The sequence below is a fragment of the Phalaenopsis equestris genome, unplaced genomic scaffold (assembly GCF_001263595.1).
Source record: "Phalaenopsis equestris unplaced genomic scaffold, ASM126359v1 Scaffold000787, whole genome shotgun sequence".
NCBI classification, from domain to species: Eukaryota; Viridiplantae; Streptophyta; class Magnoliopsida; order Asparagales; family Orchidaceae; genus Phalaenopsis; species Phalaenopsis equestris.
In genome coordinates, this window is record NW_018165227.1 from 399,166 (window position 1) to 427,077 (window position 27,912).

Consider the following 27,912-nt stretch of genomic DNA (forward strand, 5'->3'; position numbering starts at 1 on the left):
TTTACATGCATACCACTCAGGGCTTTAATATCATAGTAAAAATATTACATTGCTATCTTCTTAAAAGAATGAAATACATAGGATAACCAGGTGTTAGGTATAAATATCAAACTTTCTAAGTGTAAGAAATGTAAATACATACAAATTTTGTCTTCCGCATAAAATTTCCCAAAGGGGAACTAAACCTTCCTACTTATAAACTGCTTTAAAAAGTCATCTAGATTCTGCTGCGAAGACCCTCCCACTCCCAACGCTTCCCCACACATCTCCTTCAACCTCGCCGCCCTCTCCCTCATCCCCTTACTCTCCTCATCGCCTAAATCCATCAGCTTCCTAACCTTCTTCACAACCAGCTCCTTCCTCACAATCTCCTCTCCATGATACTCCTTCAGCCTCACCCCAATCCCCCAATCCTCCACAACAAGCTTACTGTTGGGCTGCTGGTCCCAAAATAAGGGGTAGGTGATCATCGGAACTCCAGCGAAAACCGCCTCCAGCGTCGAATTCCACCCGCAGTGAGTCAGAAACCCGCCGACGGAGGAATGGCAGAGAACCCTAAGCTGATGGCACCATGGCAGAACAAGGCCCGTGTCTTCATCCACACAAAGAGGTTTATCTCTCAAAACCCATAGAAACTTCACCTTGCTTTCCATGAGCCCCATGGCAATTTCTTCTAACTGAGAGTCTGAGATTGAGAGAAAGCTCCCCAGGGAGACGTAGAGGACAGAAGATTCCGGCTGGGAGTCGAGCCATTGGAGGTAGGGGGAGGGAGGAGGGGAGGGGGGGAGGCGGTGAGGGATTAGGGGGCCGATTGGGTAGATTGGGATGGAGAAATCTGATCTGATTTTGGTCATGGCGGAGGACTCGAGGTTGTCGAAGGAGGTGGTGAGGACAGAGTGAGCTGTGTGGAACCAGTAGTAGTCACGGGACATTGCGCGGAGAAGGTCGAGGGTGGTGGCGTTTGGGAGTAAGCCGGCGATGTGGGTGGAGGAGACATCTTGGAGATAAGTGAGTTCTTCAACTCCTGCATTGGATTTGGATGTTAATTAAGAAGAAGATTATAAATATTTTATTAATATTAAATACCAGGGGCATTTGCATACATACCACCTAATTCTTATGTATTTATACATCTAGCACAAAGAATATACTTTTCTTGCATTTATGCCACCCAAGTCTTTCATATCACATATTTTTTATGCACAGTTATGTGGGGTGTATGTAAAAATTTAAATTTATGTTACATGTAAACAAATATGAATTGAGTTTGATTTGAGTTTTATGCATCTAAGTTTTCCTATGTACTATATATAAAATAGGAATAAGCTTAAGTTTGCCTAAATCTCAAGTTGTAGAAGTTTTTAATAACTAAATCTCACACTAAATTAATCCGCGCTAAAAATTTATCATTATGAAACTTAAGAGCTGTTTGATGACAAATTTAATAAATCTTATAAATTCGGATTTTTACAAAATTTTGCCAACATCCAAATCTAGTATTTGATGTGAAATTGAAATGTGAGAAATGTGATCTTTCATGTTTTGTTGTTCTAATATAATTTTATGTTAATTTTACACTTTTGAAAGATATTTGTGATGTTTTTGTGGGACCAACCTAAGAAAGTTAATGAAAGATTAAACGGTGGAGATTGGTGCTAAGTGTAGGAGTAGTGCCCAAACACAAGTCAAGCGGCGCCTAAGTGCCCAAGCAAGCTTTCAAACCAACCATGAGAGAAAAGTAAGAATGTAGGCGCTAGTTTGATGGCGTCATGGTTTAGCGCCAATGCGCTACATACCGATGCTTAAGTGCCCAATGCCATAAGCATGAAGAACCGAGTGGTGCAAAAAGAGACGTTGGATCTGCAACACTTGGGCGCTAGAGCCTAGTGCCTAGACGCCATAGACTATAGCGCCTAGGCCCCAGTTCACGTGTTTTGATTGCTTGAACGGTTCAAATGCATTGTTTCATGAAAGAGAGCATTTTATTGCATTGGTCGAACCAATTAGGGAATCGAGAGTCAAATTGAGTGTTTCAAAAACTAATTTAAGTGTGCAGAAATTCTTGTGATAAAAGTGTGTGATAATTTTGTGTGTAAATTGCTCATATAATCCAGCAAAACTTTTGAATGAGTAAAAGTCCAGTGTAGCATCATCTTTGTGCTATCACTAATTTAACTAATTTCAAAAACTAAATTGCATATTTTTTATGCAAAGTTATGTGGCGTGTATGTAAAAATTTAAATTTATGTTAGACATGTAAACACATGTGATTTGAGTTTTATGCATCTAAGTTTTCCTAAATACTATATTTTAAATAGAAATAAACTTAAGTTTGCCAAAGTCTCAAGCTGTAGAAGTTATTAATGACTCACACTGGATTAATCCGTGCTAAAATTTTATCATTATGAAACTTAAGGGCTGTTTGATAAAAAATTTAATAAATCTTATAAATTCGGATTTACAAAATCCTGCCAACATCCAAATCTAGTATTTGATGTGAAATTGAAATGTGATCTTTCATGTTTTGTCCTAATCTAATTTTACATTAATTTTATGCTTTTGGAAGATATTATATTTGTGCTGTATTTTGTAGGATCTACGCAAGAAAATTAATGAAAGATTAAATGATGGAGATTGGTGTCAAGTGTAGGAGCAGAGCCCAGACACAAGCCAAGCAACGCCCAAGCACACAAGCAAGCTTTCAAACCAGCCATGATAGAGAAGCAAAAATGTAGGCGCTAGTTTGATGGCGCCATGGTCTAGTGCCAATGCGCTGCAAAGCGATGCTAAAGCGCCCAATGCCATAAGCATGAAGAAGCGAGTTATGCAAAAAGGGGCGCTCAATTTGCAAAGTTTAGGCGCCAGAGCCTAGTGCCCATACTCCATAGATTAGCACCTAGGCCCCAGTTCACGTGTTTTGATTGTTTGAACGGTTCAAATGCATCGTTCCATGAAAGAGTATTTTATTGCATTGGTCAAACCATTTAGGGAATTGAGAGTCAAATTGAGTGTTTCAAAAACGTATCTAAGTGTGGAGAAATCCTTGTGATAAGAGTGTGTGATAATTCTGTGTAAATTGCTCGTATAATCAAGTGAAACTTGTGAAGGAGTAAAAAAAGTCCAGTGTAGCATCTTCACTGTGTTTTCCATCGAGGTTTTCATTCCTAACTCATTGTATTTTGATTTGCTTTGATGAGTAGTGTATTTTATTGTTTCCAAATATGAGCAACGATGTGTTCTTCTTTCTCCTTTGGATTGATAATTTCAAAATTCTGTGTTTAATGCATATAATGTAATTCAATTAAAAATGGATAGTGGTGATAAGTTAAATTTTTGCTTTTCATTGACTTTCAATCTAGCCAATTGTTGCATTAAAAATTTAATTATGCGGAAGAATGCTAGTAGAACAAATTAGGTTAACTTATATAGACTTGGGAGAATATTAATATTATTTATGGGTTAGTGTGATCGTGTAGGGGAACTATCAGATCCTAAGTAATTATTTGATTTAGGCAACTAAACCTGTATAATTTCCTAACTTTCTTAGACGATCAGGAGGGGATGAGGAGATTTATTCCTGACTGAGACCTATAAATTTTATCACATAGTTAATCTTAAATTCATAAAGATCAAATTCAGGAGAGAATATTATAATTGATAAAAAACCTCACAACTTCTCACTATTTTCACTTAGGCTTCACTCTTACCAAAATGTAGAATTAGTAACTTTTAAAATCATCAAATTTCAAACACTTTAGGCTAGACTTTTGATTAGTAGGCTAAAATTTTTTTAAAATTAAAAATTTACAAGTTTCTTGTGGGATCGATATACAAACTCAGATCCCTAAGCTACTCAATATGTTTATTTGTGTGGATCGTCAATGCTTCATAGCATGTTGGTCGTATCAAGTTTTTAGTATCGTTATCAGGGAATGACGTTAAATTTCTTTTTTTAGAAGAGTTTTAGTGGAATTGTCGAAGGTTTGATTTGAATCTTGTTGTGTTATATTTTACTATATTTATTTGGTTTTTCTTATTTTACAAAATCCAAAAATATATCGTGTTTCGTGCTTTCTATTTCTAGTGTTTAATCAGTGTTCTTGTTTTACTACATATCAATAATTGTAAAATTGTGTGTCATGTTTCCTTTATAATTTTAGAACATATAAGTGTTTAGTTTCTTGTTATAAGTAGTTTGATTGTTGTGACTTGTTATATGTGTTATTTTTGGGTCACTCATTAGACTGTGCTAGTTGTTTATACGTAGGACTAAAACTTAGGAAGTAGTACCATAAGACCCTGTACTTTGAAGAACTATAAAAAAATTAAAAAACCCAAAAGATTTAAAAGGAAATATGTAGAAATTAAAAACCTACCTCAAGAGAATATCATGCCTAGATCGCTTATGGAATATACCAACCCATTGGTTTCATTAAAGTATTAACAACTCTATAATAAAAGCTACCTCCTTTGAACTTAAACCAATTATCATCCAGATAGTACAAAATAATTAGTTTGGGGATCACCCACATAAAACTCTAACCTTCACTTAGCTAGCTTTCTTGAACTGTATGCCACATTTAGGTATAGTTGTTTTTCTAATGGTGCTGCTAGACTAAGGTTAATCATTTTCTCAAATAAGGATAAAGCTAAAAAAGTGGCTAAACTCCTTAGCACCAGAATCAATCACCAATTCGAATGATTTAACCTAGAAAATTCTGTTCAAATATTTTCCTTCATATAAGATTGTTAAACTTATGAATGATATCATATCATTTACCCAGTTAAAAGAAAAATCTATTTATGAAGCTTGGATGAGATTCAATGAATTGCTTAGGAGATACCTACACCACACCTAGCCCGACAAGCTGATCATTCAAACCTTTCACAATGAGTTAGTGTGATCATTGAGGTCGATAATAGATACTACAATTAAGGGGCCACTCATGCCAAAGCCATTTGAGGAGGCATATTTATTGATTCAAAAGAAAAAGTTTAATTATTTTCAACGAACTTCAGATAGAGTCAATATTAGAAAGATAGCTGGTGTGCACGACACAGATGTGTTAACAATCATAACTTCACAAGTAGCTATAATATCCAGGAAGTTATATAATTTATGATTGGATTCTGCACCAGAATTAGTAGTAATAGAGGAAAATGCTTATAGATAGATAGTTGATCTTAATGATGTGTCTGTATTCTAGCACTTACAATCCAGACCAAAAGAGCCACCCAAAGTTTAACTAGAAAAATAACAACTAAGGTCTAGAAACCCAACAATGTGGTAATAACCAACCCAATCTTGTAGGTATTTGAAATAACCAAAGTACAAACAATGCTAGACCAACCGATATTGACTTATAATACAAAATTTTAAGGGAAAAAAATTATCTTTGGAAGAGATTGTGCTACAAATGAGGAATCAGTTACAAAGTTAGACTGTAGCAATACGAAATACCAAGAATCAATTAGGGCAAAAACTACATGAATTTAGGTTATTTTCAATGGTCAAAAGTCATTGGCAAAAATAAAAAACTATCGACCAAAAAAAAAACCGACAGGTTTTTGAAGGATCAACGGAAGTAGCTTTTTAGCTTATCGGTAATCCAAGGAACAACAATATTTTCGATGGCTTTTATCATTTGATAACTTATCGACAGCCATAACCCATGGTTTTAAGTTGAATGCATAACCATCAGTTAATAGTTGGTTATCCACCAGTTACATAACTAACAACTCAAGGCTATCATTTTATGTGGAAAACATAATCGTTAGTTAACAATTAGCTAAATAGTCGACAGTCACAACCTATCAGTTCATGCCAACATAAAAAAAGCATCAGTTGTTCTTGGTTAATTTCATAGGTTTTTAACTGTTAGGATTGAGACTGTCAATTTTTTTTTATAATATGTCACTTGACCATCATTTTTTCGTCAGTAAAATAAGCGACAGTCCAACAATTGGCTAGATTGATTAAGTAAATGAAGTTCACAGTTTGAATCATCACAATTATGAAATTAAAGCACTTCTAAACAATTTCAATTCTTCATATAATTATTTCTCTTTGCAGAGAGAAAGATAAAGCAAACTACTCAGATCTCATGAGAAAGATACAACAAAACATGAATTTATATATAAAAACAAAGTTACACGATAAGAACAACTAAAACAAATAAAGTACAAACTATTTATTTTGTAACCTGCCTTGACTTTTTTCAGTCGGGTTCCTATTCTTCGAGAAGTCTGCGACACATGAGCTTTTATGGTCATTCGTGGGACATAAGTGATATCAAACTCACTTAGTTCAACTTCATACTTAAGTCGAAATGTTTTGGCTGGGTGAGCACCGACTTTAGTGGGTGATCCGTGCCTACCCTAATGGGATGCGTTTGGAAGCAAGTCACAACCTGTGAGGTTACACAAATAGAGCAAATTTTAGCGCTTTTCATAATCAGGTACCTGACCTATGCTCCTCAAAGAATGCGGTTGGTGTAATAAACTGGGAATGGTTTTCCCGATTCCTCCTGAACTAATGACACGCCTAAAAATTAATTATTTTTTATATACATTTTATGCTCATTTTTAATGATATTGCACTTTATTGGAAGATATTTTATGTTTTTGGTTTCAGGTATAAGAGATGGAGTTTTTGAGAAAATGGAGCAAAAATAGAGCAATTTGAAGACAATTCAAGCAAGGGGACAAAAATGACCTAGCGCCTAAGAGCCAAATTCTGGCGCTTAGGCGTTAGTTCTGGCGCCTAGGTGCCATAAAAGATTTTCTTCTAGAACATGTAATGAATTTGGACAATTTTGAAGGGGCACCTGAAGTGACTCTTGCTGGACTTCGTGGGTTATTTAAAGAGTCTTTTGGCGCCCAAAAGGGGCCTTTGTTTTGTTGCGGCGAGGGGGGGGGGGGGGGGGGGGCATGTTAAATATTGGTACTTTTGGAACTTCTTTTGAAGAAGTGTAAGGGATTGTCATTTGCGGTGCAAGAAGGGTGTGGAATCTTCTGTAAAGATGGGCATGAGTGTGTGTGTGTGTGTGTGTGTGTGAATGGGCGAAGTGTCTTTTGGAGTATTGGTATTTTTGGAACTTTGGAAGAAGTGTAAGGGATTGTTGTTTGTTGTGCAAGGAGGGCGTGGAATCTTCTGTAAAGATAATTCTTGGACTCTTTTTGTATTTGCTTTGAATTATTGCAATATATTTGTGTGATTTCAATCTCATTTGCAATGAAGACTTCAAGTATTTTCTTCATGCTTAGTTAGTAGTTTTTCTACTCTTTCTCTTTGAGAGATTTAATCATGCGTAGGATTTAATTTGTTTAAGATTTCTAGTATTCCTTACGTGTGATTATTCATTACCTCGTACTTAATTTACATATTTGATCTGATCAATTAGTATGTTAAAATTTATTGTGAATCCATAATGACCCGGGAGGGTTATGTGTTCCTCAACTAGTAATAATCACATTAATTTCATGGGTGAGAAGGAAATTCATGGGTTAGTGAAAATAGTTTTAATTTGTTTAAGACTTCTCGTATTCCTTACTTGTGATGATATTTAATCATGCCTAGGATTTAATTTGTTTAAGAATTAATCATGCTTGGTGAGTAGTTTTCCTTACCTTTTCTCCTTGTTATGAGATTAAATCATGCGTAGGATTTAATTTGTTTAAGATTTCTCGTATTTCTTGTGATCATTCATTACTTCATACTTAATTTACATATTTGATCTGATCAATTAGTAAGTTAAATTTTTTTATGAATCCATAATGACCAAAGAGGGTTATGTGTTCATCAACAAGTAAGAATCACATTAATTTCATGAGTTAGAAGGTAATCCATTTAGTGCAAATAAATAGAAAAATAAGTTTTGATGGGATAGAATTGGAGTTTCTAGGGCAACAAGCTAGATTCTTGCTAACTTGGTCTAGAGTTTTGAACTTTAGAACCGGTTGGTCCTATAAAGAGGGCACAGTGGGTAATTTAGAAGTGAGAAGTCAAAATTTGCCCAGCATAATCTGAGAGAATTTGGAACCATACCTTAAATTATCCAATGTTCTTTATGCACTCAGAAAAGAGTAAAAAACAGGTATGTTCCTATTTGACACAAAAATACATTTAACTTTCAAACATCTGATTCATACACTGATTATGATCTCATTGCAAAGGGAAAAAATGATTATATAAGAACTTCCAAAAATTTAACTAGTCCCCTTAGATTAATTTTTTTATTTAATTTAGTTAACTTTAATTTTAGGGTAAATTAGTAAATTTACAAAATTCAAACTTTTCAAAAATTTCAAAACTAAGACCTGATAGTAGTAGATTAGAATTAGCCTAAGGGATTTCTTACATTACTTCCCTGTGAGATCGATATTGAGATTTTTAAAAAAAAGTCATATATTACTTGAAACGATATGTATAATTACGTAGAACCTAGTATGTAAAATATAAATCAATTCTAAATTCTATAACATATTTATTTTGCACACTAGCGGCCTAAAGAAATTGTCAATTTTTTTGTCAGGAAACTCAATAACCGCATAATTGTGGATCGGGTCAAGTTTTTTGCATCGTTGTAGAGGAAGCTACGGTAAAAACTTTAGAAGAATTTTAGTTGAACCTGTGAAACTTAAATTTGGAAATTTTAGTGTTATTATATAGTATATTTAAATATTATGTGTTTTTTTAGTGTTGAAATACTGAATATCTGTCCTATTAGTTAAGTCTTTAGATTTGTTTGCGTAGTTCAGGAGCTGCAGACTTTGAAACTTACTAATCAAAACTAAAGAGAACTGTTACGAGGATTATGAATCAGAAAAGACTCAATGAATTTACTGTACAAATGACGGATCAACAAGATAATGAATATTTAGTTTTGGATTATAATACTAGCAACTTCGATAGAGTAAACCCCAAGAGGGAAGTGAATTTTCATGAAACTAATATGCTGACTATTTTAACTTCTCAGGTTGTAGATATTGCGAGAAAGTTAAATCAGTACATAGAAAGTTATCCTCAATGACCTACTGTTATCGAGAAAAATTCATTTGGACAATTGATTGAGACTAACTATTTTAAAACTAGCCCTGAGATACACAATCCTTATTCTGATTATTACAACTCAGGTTGGGAGAATCATTCCAACTTTAACTGGAATAACAATATTAGAGGAAGAAACCAACTGTGGTAAGATAATCAAATTAATCAGATATATAATTTGAATAATCACGATAATTTTAACGTTGGACTTTCTTTTCCTCATAAATTTAACTTCAAACCACAAAATGAGGAATTATTAGAAGAGGTTGTTATTCAAATAGAGAGTCAGCTGGAGAGAGTCAAGGGGTTAGAATAAGAAATATAGAAAACCAACTGTGGCAGATTATTAACTCAATTAACAATCATCCTCGATTTAGTTTCATCCCACAAAATGAGGAGTGATTGTTAGAAGATGTTATTATTCAAATGGAAAGTCAAGTAGAAAGTCAAGGGGCCGCAATAAGAAATATAGAAAACCAACCAGAACAGATTGTTAATTCAATTAACAATCATCTTCCCGAGATTTTACCCAGTGACCCTGAGATAAACCCTAAGGAGAAGAATGATGGGCAAGATAATACTATCTAACTAAGATGTGGAAGAGAATTGGAGGATATGGCTCAAAATAACGTTGAGTAGAGAAAAGAGGAAATAGAGATTGAAAGACCAATGGAAAAAATTTCTAAGAAATTAGAAAAACCTATTTTTTTTTATCCAACCAAGATAAATATAGAAAGACCACATCCAACATTTCCTCAGCCTCAAGGGGAAGAATTAGAAGATCACTTACGAGAGAAGAGTAATATAGTAGAATTTGATCCAGAATCTGAATCATCTAGAGAGAAACTGATCCAAAATTTAGAAGATCTTGAATTATTATATAGATATTTATTTCTTATAAATTTTAAGGATGATATTAATATACAAATTGAGAAAATCAATAGAAAAATATTGGATCTACAAAAAAACATAAGGAACAATAATTTGAATAAATCTGAAAAGGAAAAGCTGATAGAAAAACTAAAATTCGAAGATTTAAGAATCTCATGATGCGAAAAAGATTGGGTGATTGATCAGACATTACTTAAATGAAATTTTGATCCGGGAAGAATCCTTGGGCTGACAATGTTAAACAAAGTGTTTCCTGGGAGACACCCCATGATTATCTTTGTTAGTATGATTGTTAATGAGAAGATGTTTTTGCTTATGTGTCGAACTCTGATGTTTGGGTGTCTTAGTGTTTGTTCGTTTGTGTTGGACTGATATATGTGTTTTGTAGGTGTGATAAAGTAATCATGTAATAAACTATGTTTGTATCTTTATGAAATGAATGTTAGTGTTGTTTGTGTTAATCAACTTATCTTTATATTCATGCCTCATTTATTATATAGCAATTCTTTTTATTAAATTGCAAACCTGTAAATTATACATTTTCACTTTTAAATTTAGTACATGTACTACTTGTATACTTTCTTTTAGTTTAATATTCTTACAAGCATGTTACTTTCTCTTGCAATCATTCTATTTTGATTATGCATGTATATGAATTTGATAAGATGTTGTAGTAACTGATAGATTCAGGTTTTACTTTTTCTTCCTGCTACATTATGGAGAATTAATTGTAAAATGTTTAAAAATTTAAGTTTGGGGGAAGAAAAATAAATTTCAAAAATAAACTTTACTTGTCGCAAAACAAACTATAAAAAATTTTATTTGAAAAATGATTTGTTTTTATGTGGAGTTATCTTAATATTACTAAAATTTTAATTATAGAAATATAATATGAAAACTTAGTAAAGGCTTTAGTAAAAAGGATGAAACTAAAGTTAATATGTTTACTAGAAAATAGCAGGGAAATGATTTTACTATTTATAATATGAAAAATTGATTTTTTGAAAAATTATGTATTGTTAGAATAATAATTTTTAAGAATTTAGATTCTATTAAAAATTCTTTTTCGAATGCTACATTTTAAGTTAACGATAGAAAATAAGTTTTTAACCTTAAGAGATATTGAAATTCAAAATCATTAAATATCTATCCGGACATAGTAATCCTCACATAAAATTATAAGAATTAAAAAGATCCTAAAAGAAAAGAAAAGAAAAAGAAAATATGTTGGGAGAAGCTTGAGGATTATGACATAATTAAAAATTGATTTCACTTGAGTCTTTCTAAGGAAAAAAAATTTGGATTATTCTTAAACTTAATTTCAGAAAGTATTAGTAAAATTAATTTCAAAATATAGTCCATATTCTGAAATTAATACTTTTCTAAGAATCCAAATTTTGGAAAAAAATTTAATTATTTCTGAATAAAATAGAAAATCATGATTCCTAAATTTAATACTAAATATTTTGATACCTTAAATATCATTTAATTGACTGAGAATTCTTCTAAGTTGGATTATAACATTTCTAGAATAAAATTTTAGGTCATCTTAAAGAAACCCAATAACACAAATCAACATATTTTTTAAAGTTGTAGGGTTACTTGATGAGAAATAACGTGTAAGTTTGAGAGAATTCATACGCCTAAAAATTAGTTATTTTTATATATGTTTTATGCTCATTTTTAATGATATTGCATTTTAATGAAAAATATATTGCATATTTTTAGTTTTAGTTATAATAAATGGATTTTTGGAGAAAATGAAGCAAAAATGAAGCAAGAAAAGGAGCAATTTGAAGACAATTTGAGCAAGGGGCAAAAATGACCTGACGCCGTGGCACAACATTCTGGCGCCTAGGCGCCAGAAACGATTTTCTTCTAGAAAATGCAACGAATTTGGACAATTTTGAAGGAGCACTTGAAGTGACTCTTGGGGGATTTCATGGGTTATTTAAAGATTCTTTTGGCGCCAAAAAGGCCTTTTGGGGGGCAGAAGAGGGGAGGAGGCGTGAGTGTGTGTGTGTGAAGGGGTGAAGTGTCTTTTGGAGTGTTGATGACTTTTAGGACTTTAGAAGAAGTGTAAGGGATTGTTATTTGCTATGCAAGGAGGGAGTGAAATCTTCTGTAAAGGTAAGTCTTAGACTCTTTTTGTATTTACTTTGAATTATTGCAATATAGTTGTGTGAGTTCAATATCATTTGTAATGAAGAATCCAAGTATTCTCTTCATGCTTAATGAGTAGTTCTTCTTACTCTTTCTCCTTGTAATGAGATTTAATCAAGCGTAGGATTTAATTTGTTGAAGATTTCTCGTATTTCATACTTGTGATGATCACTACTTTGTACTTAATTTACATATTCGATCTAATCAATTGGTATGTTAAACTTTATTGTTAATCCATAATAATCAGGAATAGTTGTGTTCCTCAAGTAGTAAGAATCACATTAATTTCATGGGTGAGAAGGTAATTCATGGGTTAGTGCAAATAAATAGGGAGATAAGTTTTGATGGGCATAAATTTGGTGTTTCTAAGGTGACAGGTCAGATTCCTATCAATTTGGTCTAAAGTTTGGAACCTTAGGACCGGTCAATCCTATAGAGAGGGCACAGTGGGTAATCTAGAAGTAAGAGGCTAGAACCTACTCAGCGTACCCTGAGAGAATTTGGAACATTACTTTAGATTATTCAATGTTCGTTATGCACTTTGAAGAGAATAAAGAATATGTATGCTCTTATTTGACACAAAATTACATTTAAATTTTAAAGATTTGATTCCTACACTGATTATAATCTAATCGCAACGGGAAAAAGATTTTGATTATATAAGACTTTCCAAAATTTAAACAGTCTCCATATTAGTTTTTTTTTTAATTTAATTTAGTTAACTTTAATTTTAAAGTAAATTAGTGAATTTAGAAAAATCAAACTTTTCAAAAATTCCACAACAAAGTCCTAATAGTAGTAGATTAGAATTAGCCTCAGAGATTTCTTACCTCGCTTCCCAGTGGGATCGATACTGAGATTTTTAAGGAAAATTCTATATTACTTGAAACGGTATGTATACTTGCATAGAACCCCTAGTGTGTAAAATAAAAATCAATTTTAAATTCTATAACATATCCATTTTGCACACTAGACGCCTAAAGAAACCAAGTCAAGTTTTTGCCAGAAAACTGAATACCTGCGTAATTACGAGTTGGGTCAACCAACACTGAACTGATTGCCTCTACTCTTATCCAAAAGTATAGAAAGAGTTCTTCGTTCGGTTTTAGGCTTTAGAGGAGTGACGTTGAGACCAAAACATCCTTAAGGTTTTAGAAGCCTGTCAATAACCTCGGTTTTAGTCACATGGGACTTACACGAACATTCCCCTTTGGTCTGGCGTAGCCAAATTGAACCAAAAAAGGAGACTACCATTTTTGGCCTATCGTGATCACATCAGGCCTAGGCGTGACTGTGCCCAAAAGTATCTCGGCGTGGTCACACCAAGATTGAGTGCGAACACACCCAGGTATATTTTGACATGTTCATGTTTGTTCCTGAGCGTGACCATGCCCAAGTATCCTGAAGTGATCATGTCGTGTAATCACTTCCCATGCCACACCAATGATCTGAGGGCCTCGTCCGCAGATCAGTGTACGAACCGTCGAGCCGAGTTGATCGTGGTTAGGGGTGTAAACAAGCCGAACACGAGCAAGCCCAGGCTCAGTTCGTGTTTGGCTTGTTTATATTTCGAGCTCAAACAGTGTTTTCGTGTTCGGCTCGTTTGTTTGGCGAGCCGAACACGTGTCGTTCACGAAAAAAGAGTCGTTTTGACAACCCTAATCACATAGCAATAAGATGTTAATGATTGGAGCAAGATTTAAAACATCATTTGAATCTAATTTAATAATTTTTATTCTATTTTTTCATTAATACTTTTAATTGATTATAAATCTTTGTAGTCTTGCAATCAATTATTTTTTTTAAATACTACTCATTAAAGATGTATATATAATTGATTGATAGTATTTCTAGCCAAAAAGAGTCGAGCACAAGCGAACAAATATTTGTTCGTGTTGTTCATGTTCGACTCGTTAACTTAGCGAACGAGCCGAACACGAGTTGTTCGCAAACAACAAGCTGTTTTGACAGCCTTAATCGTGGTAATCGACTCGTCGCCCAAATCGACAACCAAAGAGGCCTTTGTCACTGCCTTCCCAACCTATAGATAGGCATCTCCGATACTCTACAAGGTATGCTACTCATCTCAACTCTCTGGCACTTACCTCGGACTACTCTAACAGAATAGGAAAAAAGAGGTAAAGTTCTTCGGCAAGCCTCCTCCTCTAGTTTGCCTCCTTTCCGGTAAGTCACTTATTCCTTTCACTTTTAATTTAAGCATTTATTTTCCTAAGTGTTGAGCTTAGGTTGAGTTAACTCGTTCAATAGCTTTGGGCTAAGCTTGGGTCTTTCCGGTAAGTCACTTATTCCCTTCACTTTTAATTTAAGCATTTATTTTCCTAAGTGTTGAGCTTAGGATGAGTTAACTCGTTCAATAGCTTTGGGCTAAGCTTGGGTTTGAGCTCGACTCAGGTCGACTCGAACCCGACCTAACCCAAACTCGAACTGGACCTAACCCAATCCCGAACCTAACCTAACCCAAACTTAAACCTAACCTAACTCAAACCAAAACTTAACCTAACCCAAGCCTAACCCAACACAAACCAAACCTAAACCTAACCTAACCCAAACCTAAAACTAACCCGACCCAATCCTGAACTTAACCCAACCCAAAACTAACCAAATCCAAACCTAACCTAGCCCTAACCCGATCCAACCAACCAAGGTCTGACCTGCTCCAACCTATATTCGACCTAACCCAAACCAGGGCCAACTTGACCCAACCCAGGTCCGACCTCACCCAACCCAGGTTTAACCTGACCTAACCCAAGTCCGACCTGACCTAATTCAAACCTGACCTAACCCAACATAGGTTTGACCTGATCCAATTCAGGTCTTACATGACCAAATCCTGATCCGACCTAACCTAACCCAAGTCAAACCTAGGTCAACCCATGTCAACCACATTTGAGCCCAACTTTGACCAGACACGATTTGGAAATCTAGCTTACCTCAGCTCGATCCTAACCCGAATTTAATCCAAGGTTAAAAATATATGTTGTTTATTTTATATCTTGCATAGTCTTCAAAAATAAAAATAACAAAAAATACATAACAAAAACAAGGATAAAAACCTCTAGTAGGATGGTTTTCTCCACAAACATAAAAAAATAAAATCTTAAACAAAACAAACTCTAAACTTCCAAAAACCTTGATTTCAAAAACATAACTGACAAATCTAAGAATCGAAACAAAATGTGAATTAAATATTGAATCTCAAATAACATTTAGAACACACCAAGATAAAAAACGAGAAAACCTAGGTAGATTTGACTTAAACCTTAGGTTAGCTACCTTAGATACCAAACTGAAGATGAAACACTGACCTCAAATTAGTCTGAGTATAGAAGTCTATCTTAGTTTGATGGGTACCCTAATTAGTGCTAAGGACTATGACATGCAAAATAACAAACTTATCCCCTGAGATAAGTGGGAATACCTTAGAATAATACAACCCATGGTTACTGACGAAGGTATTTAAGACCACTTTGAAACTACGAATCCTCCATGCTACGACATTTGAGAGGAATAACTGGTTATGAGGTTGGTTATAGTTGATGGATGCCAATGTTCCCGAGATGATGGAATGTCATGGGCATCCTGACCGATGACGTTATTCTTAAAGTCTAGATTAGCCCATCCCTTAGGTTTCACTTCCTTATAGAGTTCGTTAGTGATGACGATATACGACGATTAATGTCAAATCGGACATGAGATTTGGCAGTATAATCATATGAAAAAAGAGCACTACACAACAAGTGAATTATATGTTGAAAGAAAAGTCAGATGATAGCAGCCACGATTTGTTGTGAAGGGATTTTAACATAAGGAAGAAGTGACCACATGAGATTCTTTTCTCATGTGATTAAGAAGAGAACTGTCTGAATTGTGCTAAGTTTAATAACAGAGAAACATCTATATTTGGAGCAAATTAATGTAAACACGTCATTTTTACATGGAGATTCGGAAGAGAAATTATACATGGTGGAACCGAAAGTATATGAGATTCCAGGAAAAGAAGACTTGGTCTATGAATTGAAGAAAAGTTACAATGGCTTGAAGTAGGTCCCAAGGTAGTGGTATAGAAGGTTTGACAAGTTCATATGAGACAGTGGGTATATGAAGTGCTAAAGAGACCACCGTTGCTTCATAAAAAAAAATTGGTAATTGATATATCATGCTTCTTTTGTATGTGGATGGCAAGCTGATTGCATGAGTATATATGAAGAAAATCAGGAACATGAAAAAACAATTATCAAAGAAGTTTGAGATAAATAATTGACATCCAACCAAGAAGATCCTTGAGATTAAAATCAATAGTGACATTATAGTTGATACAGTGAAGTTGTTTTCAGAAGATCCTACAGAGGTTCAATACGAGTGAGACAAAATCAGTTTGCATCCCCCTAGTCACTTCAAGCTACGTAAGAATTATTGCATACATCTCAAACATAGCAAGCACGGATGGTGAGAACTTTATATGCTTAACGGTTAGAAGTCTGATGTATGTTATGATTTATACGAGATCAACTATAGAATATGTAGTGAGAGTAGCAAATATGTACAAGCGTAATCCATGCAGGCATCATTAGGAACCGATGTAGTGAATTCTCAGGTATTTGAGAGGAACAATTAACGGGATAATTGGATTTAAAAGTACATGATGAAATAAGTACAACATGATATATCTTCTTTTTGAGGAACAAAGTGGTGAGTTGGTTTTCCATATCGCAAAAGCTTTTTGCACTTTCAACTATAGAAGCCGAATATATTATTATCATTGAGGCTAGTAAGATGATGATTCAGCTACATAATTTTATGGTAAAATTGGGCAAGGAGCAGACGATTGGGAAACCTTCATAATGACAGTATGAATGTTATTCATCTTATCATGAATACTATTTTTCATGTTAGGACAAAGTATATTCATCTGATGGATCACTTTATTCACTCTCATAAAAGAATGGTAGTATTTTTTGAGAAGAAACACACAGCTCAGAATCCTACAGACATGTTGCTATGGTTCATGACTATGAAAATAGTACAGATGAATGCATAAATCTGAAGGAGAGTTGGTTGTGATCAATCTTCAAGTGAGAGATTGTTGAGATGTGGAGCCCGAAGGAGCGTGCACATGGACGCAATAAAGGAATCCAAGGGCGCCAAGCAGCAGGAGAGGTGGCGTACCTACACTAGCAAAAAGTTATTAGGATGGTGTAACCACGCCTAGATCGGCATATCTACAGCATGGTCTTTCGACTCGTGCCTTTGAAACATAGAGCGCATGGGATAATTACATTGTAAAGCGACGTAACAACGTTGCGTGCAATTATCCCTACATTTTGGATTAAAGCCTTCGATTCGAAGCAATGACAACGGATATGCACACAATGATCTCTCAAAGGGCTTTCTACATGAGAGGTAAAGTTCGAGAGGCAGATTTTGGGGTGTGTCATTTTTCTTGCGCGATCAAGTGAGGATTTGGAACGGTAGTCTTGTAAGTTCCATTGTCGAGAGAAGATCTAAGTAGTGAAAAGCTCTGTACATTTCACTTTTTATAGTGAAAGTTTGTTGTGGTGTGGTGTAGCTCGGTAGTATTTTCTTGTTGTCAAATTTTTTTACGTTAAATTTTGAAATTTTTTTTGTAATTATTTTGTTGAATTTCTCGAATTGATGTGATCCTATTTCCTATGGTGTAGCTTTGTTTTTAAATCGATCGAAGCCCACAGAATTCCAATCCCAACAAATAACAGTCAAATATTTAATATTATATCATAATTATAACTATTTAAAACTTTTAAAAGTGAAATAAACATTTTTAAGTATACTTTTATGACACCAAAGTATTATAAATGTAATACCAAGCATTAGATGAGTAGATACATAAAAATTGTCTGGTATGCATGTAAATTTTTCAAAAAAAAAACACATTAACAAGTACCATGATTATTGGAACATGTTAAGTTAGACTCTTCTGATCTAATTATATGATCAAAATAAAATTATATTTAACAAAAAAAATATAAGAAATTGTATGAAAACTACAAGGTTAGAAAAAAAAAAATCTTGATTTATGATACCCTCTAAAATTTTCTTGTACTTGGTAGGAATCTAAGACTATTTTATACTTTTTAGAAGCATAAAAATTTCTATTCTTTAATGTAAGCATAATTTTTTTTTTGTGCTATAGATAAAAATCTCTAATTTAATATTATTTATTTTTTGTATCTATAACTCTATGATTTTCTACAAATAGATATATTTTTCTAATATTGTACAAAGATTTTCAAAATTTCATGGTGATTTACACATCAATTACAACAAAAATACATACATACATATATATATATATAAAAATAATTTAGATATAATTATACACTGAAGAATTATAATTAGCTACTAGATCTGCTGATATATAAGAATTTAATGGTATGTTTGTAAATTTGGCAAATTAAACCAACAAGAATGTGAGAAACAGAGCTGCCACTCCTGAAAAATCAAAATCACCAAAAAGCCAAAAGCTCACATACAAAAAAAAGAGGGCATTTACCTGAGAAATCTTCCGGCAATCCGTTGGTGGCATCAAGTTGCTCGAATTTGTACAAAGTGTAGCATGAAGAAGCTGATTCCGCCCACAAAAACACGGCAGGAACATTCCTCTTCTCACATATTCGAACAATCCACGGCAAAAGCGCGTCCCCGACAACAATATCAGCCAACGGGTTGAGCTCGTCAAGCACTCGTTGAACTGTATCCGCCATTTTAGACATGACGGAGTTGAAGAATTCGGTGTAGTTGTTGTCGCCCGTGCGTTCGGATGGAAGGAAGTTGGGGATGGAGTGGATCTGGAGTTTGGAAGTTAGAGATGGGGATGGATGATCGGAGCTGATTATGTTAAGTCATTCTTCTGTAACAATAATGGTGATAATTAGGGTTTTTGGGGGGAGGAGGCAGAGAGAGAGCATGGGGTTTATGTGGTCGCGGCCTGGGAAAGGGATGGTTACCATATGACTTAGTGGGGAAGAAGTGTTCAGGGAAGCCTGAACTTGAAGGTGTTAAATGGAGAGAGCATGATAACGGATGGTGTTAGTATTATTGGTAGATCCTTTAAAGCTTCTGAAAGTGGGATGTATAATTGTTGTTTGTAAATTCACCGTTTATGTAGTTCTGTGATTTTGATTTGAAACTTGATTAATTCAACTTTTTAGCATTTGTATGAATCAAAATGTAATATAAAAGTTTGGTAATATTAAAATTAATCATGTACAAACATTACAAACCAAAAAAAAAACGACAACACTTCATATACATAAAAGTTTCCGGGCAAAACGTTTGGCTTGGTGGCGAACGCCGGCGAAAGAGGATGAGGAGTCGGCAGCAAAACGCCCAGGCTTGCCGTGGACCTCTCCTCTAAAGGTTCGACGGCAGCAGCTGGCATGCGCTCGGCAGCAACCTCTTTGTTTCTCCTATTTTTAAACCAATAAAAAACATATTTTCTATATACATTACCACAATCTCGCAAACTCTGATAAATTTCCTCGAGCTGAAGAGCAGTTGGCATGTGAATGTCGTTATGGTAATGTTGACGAAGGATTCTCGTCTGCTCTTGAGTTGGAGACCAAAGACGAGGCATGGTAAACTCAGAGACAATAAGCGCAAAACTCAGTCACAAGAAGCGCATTTATAAGTAATGAATTTTTACATAAATTAAATTAATCATAATTATTAAAAAAAGTTAAAAACTCGCGTGCAAATACAAAGAATTTGAGTGGATACATGTAAATTTTCCTATTTTTCTCTCTGTGACGGGTGCCCAAAGAAGAAGCAGAGGAGTACCTGATGGAGGCTCGCAGGAAGGAAGGGTTTGTCTGAGCAAAGCCGCCAGAGGGGATTCGTCGGGGTAGGAAGAACAAGAAGGGAGGTGATTTCTCTTTTTTTTTTTTAGGGAAGATAGGGAGAGGGAGTTGGTATGGGTGGTTGTCGTGAGGTGAGAAGAGGGAATGGGGTCGATGAATGGGGTGGCTGATGTGAAGAAATGGGAGAGTTGTGGGAAGGAATAGAGGAAGAGTAGGGAGAGGGAGGAGTGGGAGAGGGAGGAGGGAGAGGGAGTTGATATGAGTGGTTGTCGTGAGGTGAGAAGAGGGAATGGGGTGGCTGATGTGAAGAAATGGGAGAGGTGTGGGAAGAAATGGGAGGGGTATGGGTGGTTGTCGTAGTGATCGGTGAAAACTAATTGTAGAGTGGTCATACCAGTAAAACAATCTTGTGATGTGATTGTGACAGTGCCCTGCAGCCGACCGAGAGGGCGTGAGGTGGGGTTATGGCCCTCGGTGATGGGATCATCTAAAACAGATATGCTACCGAAGGTGCTAAACTTGTTGTATTCGTGGATGGGGCTCGACAACACTCTTATGGCAGTCGCATTGGGGAATTTGGTTCTTTCATGCCCGTAGCAACGCAGCCATATCTTTTTCATTCCTCTTTGAAGTTTCAGTGCTGATTTTTTAAGTTAAGAATAGGGTGACGGCCAAAAAAATGGCGAGAAAGAAGGAGATGGAAGCCATTAGATGTAGAGGATTGAAGGATTTTGAATGAATGAATATTGTAAGTGTTGCCATTTGGGACCTCTGAGTTTACCATGCCTCGTTGTTGGTCTTCAACTCAAGAACAGACGAGAATCCTTCACCAACATTACCATAACGACATTCGCAAGTCAACTGCTCTCCAGCTCAAGAAAATCTACCAGAGTTTGCGACATTGTGGTAAGGTATAGATAAAAAAAAAAATACTGGTTTAAAAATAGGAGGAACAGAGAGTCTGCTATCAAGCGTAGTTGTTGCCATCATAAACCCACCTCACGCCCTCTCGGTCGGCTGCAGAGCACTGTCACATCGCAAGATGGTTCTACTGGCATGGCCACCCTACAATTGGTTTTCACCGATCACTGCGACAGTCACCCATTTCTTCCCACACCTCTCCCATTTCTTCACATCATCCACCCATTCCTCCACCCCATTCCCTCTTCTCACCTCACGGCAGCCACCCATACCAACTCCCTCTCCCACTCCTCCCTCTCCCTACTCTTCCCCATTCCTTCCCATACCTCTCCCATTTCCTCACATCAGCCACCCCATTCCTCCATCCTATTTCCTCGTCTTACCTCACGACAGCCACCCATACCAACTCCCTCTCCCTGGCCTACCTTTCCTCCTATAAAAGCACCAGCCACTTCACTTCTTCTACATTAAGAAACCTTCTCCACCAAACAGCCCCTCTTTCTCTTCTTCTCCTCCTTGTCGTGAGCTGTAATTCAAAAAAAGAAAACAAGAAATCATCTCCCTTCTTCTCTGTCCTCCCCCGACAAACCCCCTTCGGCGATATTCGCTCAGATGAACCCTTCCTTCATGCGAGCCTCTGTCAAGTACTCCTCTGCTTCTTCTTCTTTGGGCACCGGTCACAAAGAAAAAAAAATAGGAAATTTTACATGCATACCACTCGAATTCTTTGTATTTACACGCGAATTTTTAGCTTTTTTAATAATTATAACTAATTTAATTTAAATAAAAATCCATTACTTATAAATATGCTTCTTGTGACTGAGTTATGCGCTTCTTGTCTCTGAGTTTACCATGCCTCGTCGTTGGTCTCCAACTCAAGAGCAAACGAGAATCCTTCGCCAACATTACCATAACGGCATTCGCAAGCCAACTGCTCTTCAGCTCGAGGAAATCTACCAGAATTTGCGACATTGTGATAAGGTATACAGAAAAAAAAGTTTTTTAGTGGTTTAAAAATAGGAGAAACAGAGAGACTGCTATCGAGCATTTGCCAGCTGCCACCGAGGAGCCAGCTGCTGTCGTCGAACCTCTAGAGAAAAGGTCCACGACAAGCCTGGGCGTTTTGTTGCCGACTCCTACTCCTCTTTCGCCGGCGTTCGCCACTGCGCCAAGCGTTTTGCCCAGAGACCAACGATAAGTAGGTGTAAATCTTTGTTCCTTTGTGTATATGGTTTTTTTGGTTTGTAATGTTTGTACATGATTAATTTTAATATTACCAACCTTTTATATTACATTTTAATTCATACAAATGCTAAAAAGTTGAATTAATCAAGTCTCAAATCGAAATCATAGAACTACACAAACAGGCTTAAACGGTGAATTTACCAAACAACAATTATACATCCCACTTTCAGAAGCTTTAAAGGATCTACCAATAATACTAACACCATCCATTATCATGTTATCTCCATTTAACTCCTTCAAGTTCAAGCTTCACTATAATTGGTCAAATCAAATGTTAAAGTTTGTGAATAGCTGCAAAAAATCACAGGTCCATGTGTTAGCGTTAAATATATTTAATAACAATACCAATATAATAAATAAGACGCAAAGAAGAGAAGCAACCTTTTCTCAGAGTCTCTGTAAACTCCAACCAATGCTTCGGTTTTATCATAGAAGGCGTCCTTCAAAGCAAAAATTTTTCTATGCGGACTCCTGACGTACCTCTACGTGCGGCGCAAGGTATTCCTGAGTTATTTGTAGGTTATTTATGGGTTATTTTCAATAATCCTGAAACAACACATGGTCTTTATTTTTGGGTTATATCTGGATTATTTCGAGATTATTGAAAATAACTCATAAATAACCAGAAAATAACTTAGGAATAACAATCACCGCACGTAGAGATACGTCAGGTGTCCGGACAAAAAATGCGCACCCTTCAAAGAGATGACCATGCTTTGAAAGCCACACCCAGCTTCACTGTCTTGTTCAATCCTAGCCCCACTGCATGATTTCGACCTAATGAACTTAGCATGTGAAATGTGATTGGCATGTAAATACAAATGAAAAAAAAGAAAAAAGAAGCAAAAAGGTTACTGCTACATGATAAATAGTTGAGTTAACCCGTTCAATAGCTTTGGGCTAGGCTTGGGTTTGAGCACGACTTAGGTCGACTTGAACCCGACCTAAACCTAACCCAACCTAGGTTTAAACTTAACCTAACCCAAACTCAAACTCAACCTAACCCAAACTCGATCCTAACCTAACCCAAACCTAAGCCTAAACTAACTCAAACCCAAACAAAGCCTAACTAAAACCTAAACCTAAACCTAACCTAACATAACCTAACTCAAATCCAAAACTAACTCGACCCAATCCTGAACTTAACCCAACCCAAAACTAATCAAATCCAAACCTAACCTAACACTAACCCAAACCCAGGTCTGACCCGACCCAACCCAACCAAAGTCCAACCTGACCCAATCCAGGTTTGACCTAATCCAAACCAAGGCTGACCCAACCCAAGTCTGACATCACCCAATCCAAGTCTGACCTAACCCAACCCATGTTCAACCGAACCCAACTAAAGTTTGACCTGATCCAACCAAAGTCCGACCTGACCCAGTTCAAACTTGACCTAACCTAACGTAGGTTCAATTTGACCCAACCAAGGTCTGACCTGACCCAACATAGGTCCTACCCGACCCAATCCCGATCTGACCTGACCTAACTCAGGTCAGACATAGGTCAACCCAAGCCCGCCCAAGTCAAACCTAGGTCAATCTAAGTCAATCTAGGTCAGCCCTATCTAAGCTCAACTTTGAGCAAAATCGATTTAGAAATCTAGCTTACCCCAACTCGATCCTAACCCAAGTCTAATCCAATGCTAAAAGAATATCTTGTTTGTTTATATTTTGCATTCCATGCAAAGTCTTCAACAATAAAAAAACAAAAAAAATACATAAAACAAAGAAAAAAAAGATGAAAACCTCTAGTAGGATGATTTTCTCCACAAGCATAAAAAAATAAAACCCTAAAGAACACAAACTCTAAACTTAGGAAAACATTGATTTCTCAACATGACTGACGGATCTATGAATCAAAACAAAATATGAATTAGATATTGAATCTCAAATAATATTTAGAATACACCAAGAGAAAGAATGAGAACGCAACCTAGGTAGATCTGACATGAACTTTATGTTAGCTACTTCAGATAACAAACTAAAGATCAAACATTTACCTAACATTAGTCTGAGTATAGAAGTCTATGTTAGTTTGATAGATACCCTAATTAGTGCTAAAGACTATGACATACAAAAAACAAACTTATCCCCTGAAACTAAAGGAAATACCTTAGAATGATGTAACTCATAGTTACTAATGAAGGTATTTCAGACTGCTTCGAAACTACGAATCCTCCATGCTACAACATTTGAGAGGGATTCTTGGTTATGAATTGATGCCAATTTTCCTAGGACGATGGAAATCCATGAGCATCCTGACTGGTAACTTTATTCCTAAAATTTAAGTTAGCCCGTCCCTTAGATTTCGCCTTCCTTATAGAGTTTGTCATTGATGACGATATACAATGATTAATGTCAGACTGGACTTGACAGTTGGCAGTATTATCAGATGACAAAAGAGCACTACACATTAAGTGAATTATATGTTGAAAGAGAAGTCAGATGGTGGCATACATGACTTGTTGTGAAGGGATCTTAACATAAGGAAGAAGTGAACTACACTGAGATGGTGAAGTTAGAGTTGTGTTGAGATTAATAACAGAGGAAAATATATATCTGGGGCAAATTGATGTAAATACATCATTTTTTACATGGATATTTGGAAGAGAAATTATATATGAGGTTCCAGAAAAAGAATACCTAGTCTGTGGATTGAAGAAAAGTCGTTATGGCTTGACGTAAATCCTAAGATGGTGTAACAAGAGGTTTGACAAGTTCATGCCAGACAGTAGGTATATGAAGTGCTAAGGAGACCCTTGTTGCTTCATAAAAAAATTTGGTAATTGATATATCTTGCTTCTTTTGTATGTGGATGACAAGTTGTTTGCGGGGGTAGATATGAAGAACATCAGGAACTTGAAAAAACAATTATCAAGGGAGCTCGAGATAAAGAATTGAAGTCCAAACAAGAAGTTCATCGATATTAGAATCAATACTGACATTATAGTAGGTATAGTGAAGTTGTTTTGAGAAGATCTTACAGAGATTCAACATGAGTGAAACAAGATCAGTTTGCATCCCCTTAGGTAGTCACTTCAAACAATCTAAGAAATTATTGCATAAGTCTCAAACATAGCAAGCACGGATGGTGAGAACTCTATATGCTTAACAGTTGGAAGTCTGATGCATATTATTATTTATACGAGATCAAATATAAAACATGTAGTGAGAGTGGTAAACATGTACAAGGGTAATCCAAGCAAGCATCATTAGAAGCCGATGATGTGAATGTTAGGAATTTGAGAGGAACAATTAACATGACACTTTGACTAGAAAGAACATAATAGAATAAGTACAACATGATATATCTTCTTTTTGAGGAATAAAGCATTGAGTTGGCTTTCCATACTGCAAAAGATTTTTACACTTTCAACTACTGAAGCAGAATATATTGTTGTCATTGAGGCTAGTAAGGTGATGATTTAGCTATATAATTTTATGGAAGAATTGGGCAAAGAGCAGGGGATCGGAAAAGCTTCATAATGACAGTACAAGTGTTATTCATCTTATAACGAACACTAATTTTCATGTTAGGACAAAGCATATTCATCTGGTTTATCACTTTATTCGCTCTTCTAAAAGATGGGTAGTTATTTTTTGAGAAGATACAACTCAAAATCCTACAGACATGTTAACTAAGCTGATGAGTATCGAGAAACTAGAGATATGCTTGGCCTCAGTTAAGGGTAAGCCACACTATAGTGCATGACTTTGAAGAAGGTACAAATGAATGCATAAATCTGAGGGAGAGTTGGGTGTGATCAGTCTCCAAATAAGAGATTGTTGGGATGTGGAGCCCGAAGGAGCACGCACATGGACGCAAGGAAGGAATCCAAGGGCATCAAGCAGCAGGAGAGGCGTTGTAACTACGCTAGCAAAAAGTTATTAGGTCGGTCTAATCGCGCCAAGATCGGCATATCTACGGCATGGTCTTTCGCCTTTGCCTTTGGAACACAGAGCACGCAGAATATCTACATCGTAAAGCGATGTAACAATGTCGTGTGCAATTATCTCTACAGTTTGGATTAAAGTATTTGATATGAAGCGATGACAACACATATGCACGCACTAAACTCTCAAAGGGCTTTCTACATGAACGGTGAAGTTGAGAGGCAGATATCGGGGCGTGTGATTTCTCTTGTACAATCAAGAGAGGATTTGGAACGGTGGTCTTGTAAGTTCCAGTGTTGTTGAGAGAAGATATAAGTGGTGAAAATCTCAGTACATTTCTCTTTTTATAATAATAGTTTGGTGTGGTGTGGCTCCTCGTTGTCAGGTTTTTTTACATTAAATTTTGATATATTTTTTCTGTGATTATTTTATTGTATGTTCTTGATTTTATTTTAAATTTCTCGAATCTGCGTGATCCTAACTTCTGTGGCGTGGCTTTGTTTGTAAAACGATCGAAGCCCTCACTATTCGCATCCCAACAAATAACACTCAAATCCTTAATATTACATCATAATTACAACTATTTGTAACTTTTTAAAAGTGAAATAAACATTTATTATGTATATTTTTTGATGAAAATAAAGTGTTATAACTGTAAATATCAATATCAAGTGTTAGATGTGTAGATACATAGAAATTGTGTGGTATGTAGGTAAATTTTCCTAAAAAAAAAACACATTAACAAGCACTATGATAATTGGAACATGTTAAGTTAGAATCTTCTGATTTATTTATATGATCAAAATAAAATTATATTTAACAGAAGAAATATAAGAAATTGTATGAAAACTACGAGGCTTGAACAAAAAAAAAAAACTTGATTTATGATACCCTCTAAATTTTCTTGTACTTGGTAGGAATATAAGATTATTTTATACTTTTTAGAAGTATAAAAATTTCTATTCTTTAATGTAATTACAAAAAAAATTTTTGCTATAGATAAAAATCTCTAACTTATTATTATTTATTTTTTGTATCTATAACTCTATGATATCCTATAAATATATAAATTCTTCTAATATTGTACAAAGATTATAATTTCATGGTGATCTACACATACACATTAATTTTGATATGATTATGACACTGAAGAATTATAATTAGCTATTAGATCTGCTGATATATAAGAATTTAATGGTATGTTTGTAAATTTCGCAAATTAAACCAGCGAAAATGTGAGAAAGCATAGCTACCACTCCAGAAAAATCAAAACCACCAAAAAGCTAAAAACACACACTCAACAAAAAGAGGGGGGCATTTACCTGAGAAATCTTCCGGCAATCCGCCGGCGGCATCAAGTTGATCGAATTTGTACAGAGCGTAGAACGAAGAAGCAGATTCCGTCCACAAAGACACGGCAGAAACATTCCTCTTCTCACATATTCCAGCAACCCACGGCAAAAGCGCGTCTCCTATGACAACATCGACCGGCGGGTTGAGCTCGTCAAGCACTCGCTGAACTGGATCCGCCATTTTAGACATTACGGAGTTGAAGAATTCGGTGTAGTTGCTGCCGCGCGTGCGTTCGGATGGAAGGACGTTGGGGATGGAGCGGATCTGGAGGTTGGAGGGTAGGGATGGGGATGGATGATCGGAGTTGATTATGTTGAGCCATTCTTCTGTGACGATGATGGTGACGGTTAGGGTTTTGGGGGAGAGAAGGAGGCAGAGAGAGAGCATGGGGTTTATGTGGCCGCGGCCTGGGAAAGGGATGGTTACTATATGGCTTGGTGGGGAAGAAGTGGTCGGGGAAATCAGATCGGAGCGGTCGCCGGAATCCATTTCTCCGCTGATGCAAGGACAACAATTTATGTGCATTTGGAAGATACAT

General features: G+C 35.7%; 1 protein-coding gene across 2 annotated transcripts; it reads right to left on the reverse strand.

The window, feature by feature from the left end:
* On the reverse strand, window positions 1–27,912 carry LOC110031194 (UDP-glycosyltransferase 87A1-like). Of its 2 annotated transcripts, none has more exons than XM_020734279.1 (2): window positions 27,344–27,912; window positions 1–1,024 (listed from the first exon to the last, which is right to left on the reverse strand). In XM_020734279.1, exons 1-2 carry the CDS (start codon window positions 27,897–27,899, stop codon window positions 180–182), a joined length of 1,401 nt encoding a protein of 466 aa, XP_020589938.1. In that variant the 5' UTR covers window positions 27,900–27,912; the 3' UTR covers window positions 1–179. The 2 variants fall into 2 exon arrangements, with proteins under 2 accessions (XP_020589938.1, XP_020589939.1); XM_020734280.1 differs by lacking the exon at window positions 27,344–27,912 and adding an exon at window positions 18,654–19,316.